We start from the raw sequence: 15,498 nt of genomic DNA, 5'->3' as shown, positions 1-15,498 counted from the left end.
GAGATTAAGCAGCAGAGTGGCTAGAATGCATCCTTGCCTTTCTCCTCTCTAAGTTGGAATATCATTAGTATAGTGGTCTTGCGTGCAGCATTGAACTTTGATTCTGGCAGAAGCATAGACCAGAGTCTTTCTCTGGGAACTAGATCAAATGTGGACCTGAAATCAATAAATGCAGTATATAAAGATGAGCCTGCTTTAGACATGTATTTTTTGCCAGGTGTTAAAAAATAATGGCATGTCTATAAATAGTGTCCAGACTTGAAGCCTGCTTGCTCACCTGCCAGTAGGTTCTCAAGGTCAATCCAATCAACTAATTTGTTGCATAAATGTCTAGCATAGAGCTTACTTATTATACTTAAGAGGCTGATAGGCTAATAGTTAGTGGGCAGATCTCGGGTGTCCTTTTTCTGTAAATGGGCACAATGGCTAGGCCTCAATCCTCTGGAATTTGCTCAGTAAGTAAACTGGAAAACAAGGATAGGGCTCTACCACTTCATATTATTTTGTAGTATTTCAGATGTGATAAAATCATTGCCTGGAGCTTTAAGCAAGCTTTAACTGGTTAATGAGTGTCTTTATTTCAGTATTTGTAACCGGAGCCCAATTTGGGAGCAGGTTAGTGTCAGGAATCTCTTCTTATGAATACTGCTATAATGCTCTAAATGGTCCCTCCCATACAGAAGGAGGTATAAGATAAGGAAGCAAAAAGGGATTATCAAATGGGAGGCTATCAGATGCCAAAACAGAGTAGAGTTCCTGGCTTGGGATGCTGTTATCTATAACTACCAGAAAATATTGGGGAACTCTCTTTCTTTTTTTGGTAGATGTCTGTATTGTTTCTTCAGGAACATAAGGTCTTGAATAGGATGCTCTGCTAGGTTCTCTTTGTATAACTTAAATTCCCTAACCAATATACTTTTAAACTGAAAACATTCTGTATATCAAACCAGGGTGGAGAGGGGTATGCCTTACCCTCTTGTTTCCCTTTCTTTGATATCTGGGTGGAGAGCAACGGCTGGAATAACTGCGTCAATTGGGCAAAAATCTGCAAAGGGAATTCTAAGAGCTCTCACTAACTATGGTAGTATGGAGATGCAATGCTGCTTCAGATAAAAGTAGCTGAGAGGTTTACTCACTAAGTTTCTGGGAGCATTTACCGCAGATCAGCCCCACTCTAGATCTGATTCCCGAACTGGAATGGGTTTTGTTTCCATAAAACAGTTATCAAAAGTTTTTATGGCTGTAATTTCTAGGAGATGATCATTCCCAGTTTATCAATTTACAACAGTCCTGTTTAAAAACCTACCAGGATTATGGGCCCACAACCTTATGCCCTTGTTTTGCTAAGCAAGTCAGACTTCCCAACCTCCTTCATTCTCTTCCCAGGCTGCATGGCTCTCACTCCTGGATCTTGATTTTAAAAACCACTTGCAATCTGAATTCCTTCCAACTCAATTTCTTTTTTCCATCCTCCAGTTGACCTCTGCTGCAAGGCTGAAGACAACGACTACACCAGCTACTTTCTGTGTTCGTTCCTCCTGACTCATCTGTTTTATCTCCAGCTCTCAAAGCCTGTCAGTCTCCTTTTCTCCCTCACTGTCAAGATGAGGCTTCCAGGGTACTTCCAAGTACTTATTAAACGTGGGGCAGGGCTTGTTCCTCAGCCAAAGAGTTGTCCTTATCATTGTCTTTATGCGACCAGTTGAACAGACAATGCTGCAGCTATAGCTTTCTGTCCTTCACCAAGGATCTCTGAAGCTACCCACTCACATCCAATATTAAAAGTGAAACACTACTTCACTTATTTTCCAGATCTGAAACTTCTTTACTATCCTCTATCCATTTGAAACTGCTTTTCACTTATACCCAATCCTTTCATAAACCTCATTGGCGCTCTCTCTCTCTCTCTCTCTCTCTCTCTCTCTCTCTCTCTCTCTCTCTCTCTATCTCTCTCTCCCTCCCCTCCCTCCCTCCCTCCCTCCCTCCCTCTCTCTCTCTCTCTCTCTCTGTCTTCAGCTAACATTCTACTACCCCATCGTATAAAACCCCGCTCAAAAATGGTTTAATAATATTAATAAAAGATAATATTTTAAAACAATGACTACCTTTCTTTGCAACAACAATAGCAAATTAAAAAGCCTAATTAATATGTTTATTCTTTATTATTCCAAATTTTCATGTGGGATATTATTTATTTCTGATATTGGTGAAAAAACATGAATGTACTTTATTCTAGCAAGGATGGAAATACTGGAGAAGTTCTTAGCAGTTCAAATATTCTATAAAGTTTCCTGAATGGCAGAAGACAGAGAAAATGGCCTTTTGAAGGACTTTCCTAAAAGGACAGGAAGAGCTGCTACCAAGGCAATGGTCAGATTAAAGAAACATGAGTCCTGGGGAGGAATGTAGCATATGTAAATGTCACAGACAGTATCTTCTCTGATTCATATGAAGATAAATGGGGGGGGGAGAGAAACGTTTAAAAGATTCTGCTGCCATAACAATAAAAATAGTACAGTATAGGCCTACATGAGATTGATTTTCTAATGTGGTCTACCTTGAAAGGCTAGTATTAGCCATATGTCAACAGCTGTGCAGATTTAATTCCATTCTATTGTTGGAACACAGCCAGCTCCCACATATTTGCCAAATAAACCCTCAAATAGGATTAGGAGTAAAACCTTTTATGCAAAACAGGACAACGCACAGTGGGGGATGAATGGCAATCCTAACTTCTGATTATGTTTGGAAGTAGAAATAAAAGACAAAGGCAAGAGGCCCTCTTTTAGTCTCAGACAGCTAAGAGAAATAGGTCTATGTTCCTCTTCTTTGTTTGTTTGTAATTGGAAAAGCAAATAGGAAGACTTGCTCCTTCTGCTACATTTCAAAAGACAGAAACGCAGAGTGAGGCCACAATCCTGCTGGTTCTTGGGTATTCATAGGATTATCCTATGTGGGCTTTGGCAATCCGGATAATTAAATGAAGGCAACAAAAGAAATACAAAAAATTAACTCTCACTACCATCACATAATCATCTGGATTGCTGCAGCCCAGATATGGTAAATCTTAAACAAGCAAGGCAAACAGAAAAAGATTCACTCCCAGCACATGACAGAGAAATGGCCAGGTTAGTAACTGTCCCTACTCCGATTTACTCTTGTGCTATAGTTAAAAGTTTAGAATTGGACAGAAGTAATTAAAATGGGGGAAGAAGAAAGAAAACAGTAAAGTCAGCAGAAGACAACTAAAGTGTCACCCGGGTTACAGGTCAGCCATTCTCTCTTCGTCAAAACCATCTCACAATTTTGCTGTCATGGATATAAAATTATAGGCAGCTTCAACAAATAAATAAATAAAATTGGAAAAAGTCTTCTGTGCGAAGATGATTTCAAAATCAGCTGGAAAGGGGCAAATACCTTAACACTCTCTCTTTCTTTCTTCCCCTCTCTTCCCTGCCCCCACCCCAGCCATCCAGAATGGATGGAGCTCCAAAGTTCATCTAATGCAGTGGTTCTCAACCTTTTTAACGCCGCGACCCCCAACCGGTCATAAGTCGAGGACTACTCAACCGGTCATAAGTCGAGGACTACTCAATTGGTGCAGCACTGTTTGCAGAGTGGGACTTTTGGCGGGCTCAGCAGAGCAGAGACAGCCTGGACAATTCCTATTGGCTTTTGAAAGCCAATAGAATTAGACTCTATTCAAGAGAGTCTATTCTATTGGCTTTCAAAAGCCAATAGAATAAAAGGGAGTAGCACAGCTAAGGAAAAGGGGGAAAAAAATGGCGGACTGCGTTGTTTGGCGACCCCCGTGAAATGGTCGTTTGACCCCAAATGGGGTCCCGACCCACAGGTTGAGAACCACTGATCTAATGCAAAGGCTTATTAAATTCACATTGTCTACTCAGTGGAAAGCCCATAACATGGCATAATCATAGCAGCATTTTTCTGTTCTTCTTCCCAGCAGCAAGTACTGAGAAATACAATGTGCTACCTCTGATACTAGTGATAATATATAACTTCCATGGCTATTAGTCAGTGAGACATCAACAATGAGAACAAAGTTCGATTTTCCCACCTGGCAATGAAGGTCACTAATCATTTGGCCTCCTACAACTCATGCTGTGATAAAGATAGTGAACAGATAAGAATTGTGTAAGGATTTCCTCTGCTAATGAAAGGGGGGGGGCAAGGCAGAGAAAATAAAACATATGATTGAGGTCATAATGTGCAAGTATTTCACACATTAATAAAAAAAATGGGAAATGTTGAAAAGGGGGAGGTGCATCTCTGGCACAGCAAAAGAAGAAAAGATAGACACTGGTCATACTTTCCTTAAAAATTGTAACAGGGTTACTGCAGCTGCAATATCTCATGACAGATGTAAACATTATTTCCAATGACAGTCATAATGCACATGTAGAGTGTTTTTTTGATAGCTTGGTTTCAAAGCATGTAGCACTTTTAAAGATAAATACTGGCAGTTCAGCTGAATGTTGGAAATGGATGATAAGCCACAAAGTTATGTAAGAAGTTGAAAATTATGCACTAGGAACTTTTTAAAAAGCTCTTTGAAGGCAGGCAAATCAAGACGTTGCCAGAGCATGGTCTCTATGGTTATGCTGAGTTACTAACAACACTGACAAGACTTGTTCAAGAAGAAACATGTCTGAACTGCACATTTTATCTTTTAGGGGAAAGGAATCCCCAAACAGAACAATTTAAAATGTACTATCCATTAACCATTTCTATCATTTAAATTGGATTTCAAACAGTTCTTCTTTATCCTCTTGTTTCTTTCATGCAGGGACTCAACTCATCTATATTTTAACATGGGCACACAGAAACACCTGCAGAGTACAAGCCAAATAAATCTAGAACCAATTTTCACACCCACCCGCCAAATATGAATCGCATCACTGAAATACATTCCTTCTAATTCTCATCCCAGGAAGGATATCCAGAAAGGCTAAATGGTACTAAAGATTAAATTAAGCAAAAAAAGTAAGCCAGAACCATACTTTCCACCTGTATTTTGATATAACACTATGGCATTAGGTGGGATAGAAAAAATTAACATCCACAGCTTGCTTATTCAATCTTCTGGACACATACAAACAATTCAGATTTTCTCTGTCCTGAGGTAACTGGGAAACGAAGCTATGATTAATTGTTTATAAACAGTTTGTTATCTCACTTCTTGTGTGCAGTAAAAGCCAGAGCCCCAGTATACATAGCAACCTGTTTGGCTAACTATAGCAGGCTCATCTAATTGACAGCAATGTGAAGAGATGCATAATCCCAACTAAGATAATCTTACAGGTTGTCCTTGGTTAACAATCACTCATTCAGCAACCAGTCCTGAACAAGTGATACTTACAGTATAATCAGCCCTCAAAGATCCAGTCATCCCAGCATCATCAAAATTACGTGATTGCAATCTGGGCACTTGGCACCTGGCTCACACTTATGATGATTGCACTACTTACATTTATCACATTTACCTGATTGCATTTGCGACCTTCCCTGTTGGCTTCCCACAAGCAAAGTCCATGGGGAAGATGACCAAAAGGATACAATATGCCTCAGTAAGTCACACACACTCCAGCAGCTTTTTCCCCCAAGGAACCTGACTAAGGCATCATTGCACCTTGCACCTATGGCAGCTACCTGCCCACTCTCCTTGACCAGGCAACAGCCACCCCCAGCCTGCTTACCCATGTGACGTACCTTTGTATACCTAGCAGCAGTCACCATTGGCTCCCCCATATTGTGCATGTCTCAATGGCCACAAATTTACCTTCATTTACCTTCAACTACTTGACAGGAATTATTCCCAGCCCAGCTGTACTCACATGCACTAGAATGACCACTCTCACACCCTTGCACATCCGGCAGCAAACACCCCTGGCCCCACCATGCTGTGCCTCACTGGCCACTCATACACATTCCCCCACTCATCGGCAGCCACCCCCACCCCTGCTGTACTCACGCCATTGCATCTTCGCCACCCTGGCAGCAACTACTTACCTACCCACCAGTCTGCTTGTGAGCCACCTGGGAAATCTCAGCTTTGTTGAAAGCTAGCAGAAACTTTGAGGTGAACAACAGAACTTGCCCTGTCTAAGCAATGTGGTCGTGTGACCTCACATTTTACAATCACATTGCTTAGCAATGGAAATCCCAGTCCCAATTGCCATCATAACCTAAGGACTACCTGTACATGCTAGCTTATCATGATCTGCAAAGCGCTCCCACATTTCTCTTAGAGATCAAAAGTCATTTATAAGTACAAGTGATCTTTCTAGTCTAGAATCTTTCTGGCTCCAAACCAGCTTAAAATAAATCAAAGTCATTTTTAAAAAATCAAAAAGCTTTTTATTTAGCAATGACATAATGTATATTCTTTGATCTACACAAAAACCTGTGAAATAGAATAATTGAGAGTACTGAAGAGCAGTACATTCCCTATTTTAAAAAGTTTTGCCAATTATATTGGGGTCAACTAAGATATTATCTGATATTTGCAACCACGGACTGATCAAACATATTGGTCTGGTCACAATAAAAAACTTAAGCGTGATTTCTCACAAGTTAAGGCCTGCAGAATGCAATGGAACAGACTCCCTGAGAAAGTGCTTAGGATTGTAGATTCAGACCTAAAAGAAAAACTGGATGAAGCAGACATATAGAACAGTATTCATTTCCTTATTAGAGAATGAATTAAATGTACCTAATACAATTTCTTCTGCCACAGTCAATGACATTTAATCAATATATTCTCTTTAAAGTGAAACTGATCTATATTTCTTCTTGGCAAAATGAACAGAGTTACTGGCTTCCAGGGAAGGACAAAGCTGCTATATTTTTGGCAGTTGCGATGAAGATAGAATTTCTGTTTAATACAGTTTGGCAGCCAAGACTGAGAACAAGTACACCTGAAAAGTTAAAGGTACAAAGGCTTGCAGATGCAGCTTTTCTCAGCCATACTTACGCAACTATGAGAGGTACAGAACATATATCACCATAATAAATGTGAGTCACTTGCTGAAACACAGCCAGTTTACAGCTTAGTTTTGGCCAAACTAACTGAAATGCCAGTTTTCATTGCTTAATTAAAAATTAAACATTAATTATTAAAAAGTAATTGCTAAGAAAGACTACTAGATCAAGGTATGCAGTTAAAAGGGTAACATTTATACATTTATAACAACAACAACAGCAACAATAATAATAAAGTTGGAAGGTACGTTAGAGGTCATCTAGTTCAACCTCCTGCTCAGGCAGATAATCCTATACTATTTCGGACAAATGGCTGTCCAGTCTCTTCTTTAAAACTTCCAGTGTTGGAGCATTCACCGCTTCTGGAGGCAGGTTGTTCCATTGATTTGATTTGATCTTTAATTTTGGTCAGCTCAAGACAGCATACATACCTAACGCACCTGCCTCCTATTTTTCTACCCCAACAACCCTGTGAGGTGGGCTGAGAGTGACTTACTAAAATTACCCAGCCGGCTCTCAAGTCTCCTGGTATCTAGCCCAGTACCTTAACCACTATATACCAAAGAGACTCTAGGACAGTGGTTCTCAACCTTTTTAATGCCGCGACCCCCCCCAACCGGTCGTAAGTCGAGGACTATTCAACCAGTCGTAAGTCGAGGAATACTCAACTGGTGCAGCACCGTTTACAGAATGGGACTTTTGGCGGGCTCAGCAGGGCAGAGACAGCCTGGACAATTCCTATTGGCTTTTGAAAGCCAATAGAATTAGACTCTATTCAAGAGAGTCTATTCTATTGGCTTTCAAAAGCCAATAGAATAAAAGGGAGTAGCACAACTAAGGAAAAGGTGGAAAAAATGGCAGACTGCATTGTTTGACGACCCCTGTGAAATGGTCGTTCGACCCCAAATGGGGTCCCGACCCACAGGTTGAGAACCACTGCTCTAGGAAATCACTTAAGCACTGGATCTGTTCCTAGAGCAAAAAGACCATTAAAAATAAAAATAATTCACAAAATTATCAAGGAAACTTTGATATCCATAATTCATCATTTAAACTGAAAGCATGAATTTGGCCACACAGAATTAATCTCTTGGACAGTTATTAAGAACAGGACACTATTATAACGTCCTTACCCAAAATGTATTCTGTTTATGTTCAATGGCAATATTCACACACATGAGACAATGTGGATTACAAGTAACCCTTGACTTACAACGACAACTGAGCCCAAAATTTCTGTTGCTGAGGCAATTGTTAAGTGAGTTTTGCTCCATTTTACGACCTTTCTTGCCACAGTTGTTAAGTGAATCACTGCAGTTAAGTTAGTAACACAGTTGTCACTGATTTTGCTTGTCAGAAGGTCACAAAAGGCAATTACATAACACTGGGACACTGTAACCATCATAAAAACATGCCAGTAACCAAGGCTCTGTATTTTAATCTTGTGACCATGGGAGATGCTACAATAGTTGCACATATGAAAAACGGTCAGAAGTCACTTTTTTCAGTGTGATTGTAACTTTGAATGGTCACTAAATGAATGCCTGTAAATCAAGGACTACCTGTGTTCCACTTAAGACTGCAGGAATACTTTCACCAAAACAGGAATGAACTGCACACCTATGAATCAGTTTTATTTTCCTACTGCATCTCGACATACACAAACATCATTTCAACTCTGATTCTTGAATAGAATCTTTCAGATGGTTAAAATATTAGACTCTGATAAAATGTTTTTAACCAACAATTCTAAAATAATTTTAGATGGTATAATTTACCACACAATTTTATAAGTGTGAAACAAGAATACCATTCAAAACTTCAGAAATAATAGCCATAATTAAGGAAGCTGAAAAGGCAGCAGGAACCTTTATGACCATGAGCCCATTCAACCACTTATCACTTTATCAGAGCCAATTAAAGAATACTAAAACAGGAAAGCGGATGAAAAAGCTTAAAGTTTATGACCAGATCTGCATAACAAACCTCATAAATCTAACCTATCTACCACCCAGAGTACAGTCAGGCAACTCTGGATATCCCATTGTTTTTGGATCTGATATTATTGCCGCTGGGTTATATGGTTTTACAGATCCCATCTCAAAATTCCAGGTTACCTATGAGATTTTGTGGGGAAAAAAACACCATCCATTAATTATTTCCATAAAAAATAACTCTAATTATCACAGATGTTAACTCGTTTTATGCTAACTTGTCCAATAAAGTTGGATTAAAATCTTTAAAAATAGCATCTTCGCTGGGGCTAGAACATTTCTGATCATTGTGTTTCTGTGCATTAACAATTACTTTTCTTTATCTGATTTGATTCTAGGACTGCCCAACCGACATGTGACTTACATAGTTGGCACTACAGTCACTCCCATAGCTGCACAATACGTGTCAATGTCTTATAGCTAACTCAAAGCTTGCTCATCTCTTATCCTTAAAAGCAGCTTCTTGGGGATATAATTGATGGCATTTTTCATTAATATTTTCCACAGATTGATGCCCTGGCAATATTCTATCAGGATTTCACTAACTTTCATATACACATACTTTCACCAATACTAGAAAAATACGTAGTGGTGGTCATCATCAAATGTAGCATTTGTAGCCAATCACAATATCAATGATATCTGTTCAAACTCAACAGAAAAAAAGCACACAATGTGATTTAAATCAAAAATGTTTAAAATAAAATGATCACAGAACAAAATGAAAATAAAAGAATAAAAGAAGAGAAAAAGAATAAAAGAAAACACATAACATTACTTTTCATCTTCAATTCCAATTAAGACAAATTAAAAGGGGAAACACTTTTTTTTACAGGTTTTTAAAGTAAGCCTATACTTGCTAAAAAAAGACAGTGATAACAGACGCAGAAAACAAACCCCACAATAGACAGTCTCTAGATCAGTTCAAAGCATTTGCAAATAATTATTTTGGAAGAAATAGCAGCTTTTCAAGTTCTTCAGAGGTTCAGCACTATTTCCCTTTAACAAGAGCAAATGTTCTTACCACACCAAATGTGTCAATCAGCTGACAAATGCAAATGCCACATCCAACAACCGGTTATTGCTCACTACAATGTTAGATTGCATCAACATAAGTGTAGATTCTAAATTACAAAATATGACAGTTTCAATTTAGTTTGCCTGATCAATTCCCATTTCAAACATTATAGCAAAACTGGAACAGCAATAATCAGAACTACAATAATTAGATTTCAGTCCTATGAAAATGCACTGAAGGAACTAGGAATGGTTAGCTTTCTGAAGAGAAAACTGAATATGAGACCATTCTAGCGTGCAAGGCACAGAATAATGATACTGATGGGAAAACAGATTCCAATTGAATATTAGAAAAACCTTCTAGACCAGTGGTTCTCAACCTGTGGGTCGGGACGCCATTTGGGGTCGAACGATCATTTCATGGGGGTCGCCAAACAACGCAGTCTGCCATTTTCCCCCCCTTTTCCTTAGCTGTGCTACTCCCTTTTATTCTATTGGCTTTTGAAAGGCAATAGAATAGAGTCTCTTGAATAGAGTCTAATTCTTGGCTTTCAAAAGCCAATAGGAATTGTCCAGGCTGTCTCTGCCCTGCTGAGCCCGCCAAAAGTCCCATTCTGCAAACGGTGCTGCACCAGTTGAGTAGTCCTCGACTTACGACTGGTTGAGTAGTCCTCGACTTACGACCGGTTGGGGGTCACGGCATTAAAAAGGTTGAGAACCACTGTTCTAGACAGTAGGAGCAGTTCAATGATTAAATCAATTGCAAGCACACAAATCAATTACACAGCTCCTCTAGGTTAGATAGTTCAAGCAGACAACAACAGCTATCTGTAGGGGATATTTAATTTGGATTCTTAGACTAAGCAGGGATTGGCTTCAATTGTCTAAATGGCCCCATTCCAACTCTGTGTTTTACTCAGTCTTTAATCAAGAACGAATTGTTTTGTGTAGATATGTGACATCTTTCTGTAATCTTTCAATGCTGGCTTCTAATGTCCAGTAGTCTTCTTTTCTGGTGTTTATAGCTATTCTCCAGATTGTTTTATCCTATCTTAATTAGAATAATTGGAGGCTATGCAATTCTTTTGAAAGTCTGCTTGTTGAAGATTTTTTTGCCCCAATTCTAAACTCAAGTAATTAAATTTATGCCACTTTTATGTCTCAAATTAGCAATCTTATTTTACTGAAATTAGAGGTTATATGGCTGACTCATGATAAGATAAGCACTAATTTTCAATATTAAAATGTAGGAATAGCAGAAGTTTGAAAATTGAAATATGCTGTAAATCACATGCACTTGTATTTTCCTACTTCATGGAAGAAATTATGGACATTTTAGTACATGTGGTATAGTAGCTACAGTAAGGCAGTGCAGCACTTTGGATATGATGGGTAAAGGGGGCTCCAGAGCTTGCTGGGTGTTTATGTACCTTCTCTCAACATGAAACTATCTGCCAAAGCTTCACTGAAATCCTTTGAAAACATGTGATCAAAGGAGCTATTTCTATGTCCTACTTGTGTGCCTAGAACTTTCCAGCCAGCAGCTGAAGTTCACATATCTTGAAAGTTGTTGAGGTTGAGAAATACTGAGGAATCCAATGGATCTTTTGTCCCAGCATTAGAAAACTTGTGGCCCTCCAGATGCTATTGAACTACAACTCATCCCTCAACATTAGCTTTGTTCACTAAGTGAGATTGTTCCTTTGGAAGAGCTGGAAGATAAAGAACTGGATGTTTCTGTCCATGTGGATTACCAGATGTATATAAAAAAAGAAACACCTAACAATCCTTCCTTATTCCCATTGTGTTTAGCCTCAATAGTTATCTGAAAACATTGCTTCTTGCTAAAGCCTCAACAGAATCATCATGAATATTTAGTTTTATATATAACTTTTCCACTAAGGAAAATGCCAGAATGACTAATAATAATAAATACAGATAAAATAAAGTAAATCTACTATTAAATGTAGCAATTGTAAAGACAAAATGAAAATAATTAGTGGTGAAGAATTAGTGACATTTTTTTGTAATACAAATTTTGGATATTTGCATTCTCAAAATATTTCACTTAATGCTTTAAAAATACTCATCTAAGAAAATGTTGTAACTCTCATGGTATACAACACCTTGGTAAAATCGTTAGTCACTATTTCAACACTAAGCAGTTGAAGTGTGGTCTGTGGTTGTATTATTACCTCAAGCTTAACAGTAATTTAACATTATTTTGAATTCTGATAACATAAAAACCATATATATATATATATATATATATATGAAGAAAGGGTCATTATATATAAATGACCCTTTCTTCAAACAGCTTAAATATTATTCTTTAACTTACCTCAAAAACAGCTCTCAACTTACTTCTAAGTTTTTGAAATGAAATGGTGTGATTGTATTTTCAAGAAATACTTTAAAAGAGCAATTGTTCCTAAATTAGTGAGCTTCATTTTTGAGGGCTGATTTAATTTCAGTTCTAATTTAATATCTTGCACTACATGGTTTATTTATACAGCACCCCCAATTATGTGCCATTATAACAAACCCCACATATTAAAAAAAGTACCAAAGGAGGCTACAATCTAAAAAAAAATGGGAAAGATATAGAAAAGACTGGAATCAAATGAAGTTACAAAGACTTCAATCTGTTAATTACCTCATGCCAATGCTCCCACATGGCAGGGCACATAATAATGTTCTTAAATTATAGTCAGATAGTTCCCAGCTTAACTTAATGATAGCACTTTAATAGTTTGTCCCGTTATCAAGGGAAGAATGTTCAAATTTGGATTCCTGCACTATGCAAGTAAACGTTTTGAATGGTTCCAGTAACATATGTTAAAATGTTTTAATATCTTTTTCTAAAATAAGCCCAATATGCCAGGTGGAAAGACTAGCATGAAAGCACGAATCACCAAACAAAGGAGGATGAAAAATCCCATGCATACAAGGGAGGAAAAAACAACACTAAGTTCCTTCTCTGGTGGACTTTCAATAATAATTTTCAACTTGCTATTAAAATATTGCTAAACCTATATAAACATGCTTCAGTCAAGTGAGCTAAACTATCACAATGTGGACTTACTTTAAATTGGGCATCATTATCTATTGTAAACCAAGCTATAGAAGCTAATTTGCTTTTAAGCCATATATTTCAAATGCAAATATATCTAATAACCAGTTTAATACATATTAAATACTATATTTTATTCTAATCTGTTCTGCATTTCATATACATCTTAATAACTAAACAAAGCTGATAAATCATTTGCTAGTTTACTACAAAAAAGCTACTCAAGACTCAAGTCTCCTCAATCTTCAGAATAGGCAGTAGTTACAAAATGTGATGTTAAATCATGCATCTTAACTTACAATAAATAACAGTTAATTCAGTGTTCATTAATATAAATTACTGATTTTTTATATATTGTTACACATTACAAGACTATAATTAGAGAAATGTCAGTTTAGTAGCAGTGGTTCATTTTCTTAGAACATCATAGGAGTTTTCTGAATATAAATGACCATGACTAAAACAATGATAAATGATAAACATATCATTTGTATGGGATCATATTAGAAGCTGATATGACCAATATTTCATCATCCAATAATGACACAGTACAGCTTACATTATTACTCATCAGATTGCTTAAATGCCATTTCCCACAACCTCATTAATTACACTTTAGAACTGTCTTTAACAAGTTTTCCTAAACTCTGGAAAACTAGAGTCTGAAATGCAGGATGGTGAAGCATAACAAGGTAACTTTTACATTTTAGCTCCCCTACATCTACTTTAATAAGTGATAGCACAAGCACCTGACTGCTTTTCCAGTGCTTTTGCACTCACTCAGGGCAGCATTATACAAATCTTACCCATTTCATATTGTACCTTTGCTGACTTTAACTCATTATCCACCCTGTTTGCAAAATGGGAGTGCTTTCATCCCACGGGAACGGAGGGCATTCAAGAAACTTTACTTCCTGCCATTCCTTCTTGTCATCCAATGGGGAACTCTGAATCCATATACTAAAGGAAGAAATCCGAGATGCTAATCCCTTGGACCAGTTCTGCCTCACCCATAGACTGTCAAGTTTTCCAACTTCCCGCGGAGAAATGCACCCTCCAGGGACAGCCAGACGCCAACAAGGCCACCCTTCTAATCCCCTATGACAATGCATGCAATTGTGAAACAAATCCCGAGCACTGCTGGGTTAGGAGGAAACTTGGGGTAACCCCTGCTGATCACCCATTGCTCAGCGCTCAGCTCCGGCTGCCTCACTGCTCCGGCGTTAAGAGAAAACCTTACCTGCTTCCTCCGGCAAGGATCCATAACTCTATATAGAGTGGAGACCAGGTGATCCTGAGCAGGTTTGCCTTCTCTCGACGGGAGCCCGAACGGCAAGATATCCCGGCGTTGGGGTTTGCGTCGTGCACTCCCCTCTTCCTTTATCCCTCCTTCCCTTTCTTCCCCTCCCTCCTCTCTTTGCTGTTACACCCCTTGAAGCTGCTCTCTAGACAAACCTAGTCCCCGTTCCCATGGTGACAGGTACCGCCTCTCGCAGCACAAGGATTGGCGGAGGCGCTCCCCTTTCTGGGAATCGCGTAGGGCCACGATTGGGCTACCTCAAGACAACCACTTTCGGTTGCGCGACTAGAAATCAAGCAAAGAAGGTGGGTTGCACCGGGGAAGGTACGTGGCGCTAAATAAGAGTGGGCGGTGCTTGCTTTTGTTTTTTTTTTACCTCATTGACGCGCTGCTTTGAGAAGGGGAGCCGGAGGAGGAGCTACGGAATGAAGAGGAGTCAATGGGAGAAGCCTAACAGGTTTCTTTCGGAATCTGAAAGAAGAGGCAGCGAGGGTTCTTGTTTGATTCTGTCGATGGTTTTCCTCGGGGGTGGGAGATAGGGGAAGGTGGGGGAAGGATTGGTGGGAGGATGGGGCAGCCTGTTGTCGAATGCACTATCTAGCATCTGGAATATACTACAGAAACAATATCACCAATTGGAATAACGCGCTAATCCATAGCACTGCAACGAAGATAAAATATCGGGGCTCCCAAATGGGGGGGGGGCTGCAGAAATCCGATTGACCACTGAAAGGAGGGAAACGTGATGTACAAATCTGGGATTTTTGCAGCTCAGATATGGTAGCTCTGCAGCAAGTCATGCTTCATGGAACTCTGCAGAAACTTTTTACTGACTGTGCATCAGAGAAACGACAGTAGTTTAAAGGCTAACACATGTCATGCTGAAAATCTGCTTTTCTCGTTGTCTTGTAAGTAGTGGAATTTCAATTCCCAGTAACGTGGCTGGGAAGCTGGAAGCACCAAGTGGACCGAAGCAAATAGGCATGGATTCAAGTATAGGTAGTCCCAGTGCTTTTTTTCTATTTAAAAAAAAAAAAAGGGGGGTGCCGGAACTCACACATGTCATACAACCTGCCTTGCCTACCCTACAAGGTTCCATCCAAAAAAGGTGC

The 15,498-nt window shown here is 38.9% G+C and overlaps 1 protein-coding gene across 1 annotated transcript in view; it reads right to left on the bottom strand.

Annotated features, from left to right (window-relative positions):
- NUCB2 (nucleobindin 2) overlaps positions 1 to 14,485 on the bottom strand; it is a 46,097-nt gene extending 31,612 nt beyond the window's left edge. Inside the window, exon 1 of the mRNA XM_039344624.1 lies at positions 14,327 to 14,485. Coding sequence (XP_039200558.1) covers positions 14,327 to 14,350 — 24 coding nt within the window. The 5' untranslated portion in view covers positions 14,351 to 14,485. The remainder of the gene's footprint in view (positions 1 to 14,326) is intronic.
- Between the last annotated feature and the right edge of the window lie 1,013 nt (positions 14,486 to 15,498).

The sequence above is a fragment of the Crotalus tigris genome, unplaced genomic scaffold (genome assembly GCF_016545835.1).
Source record: "Crotalus tigris isolate CLP2741 ecotype Arizona unplaced genomic scaffold, ASM1654583v1 scf7180000017933.3771270, whole genome shotgun sequence".
Classification (NCBI taxonomy): Eukaryota; Metazoa; Chordata; class Lepidosauria; order Squamata; family Viperidae; genus Crotalus; species Crotalus tigris.
Note: the sequence above shows the minus strand (reverse complement) of the source record. Positions and strands in the feature narration are given on the sequence as shown.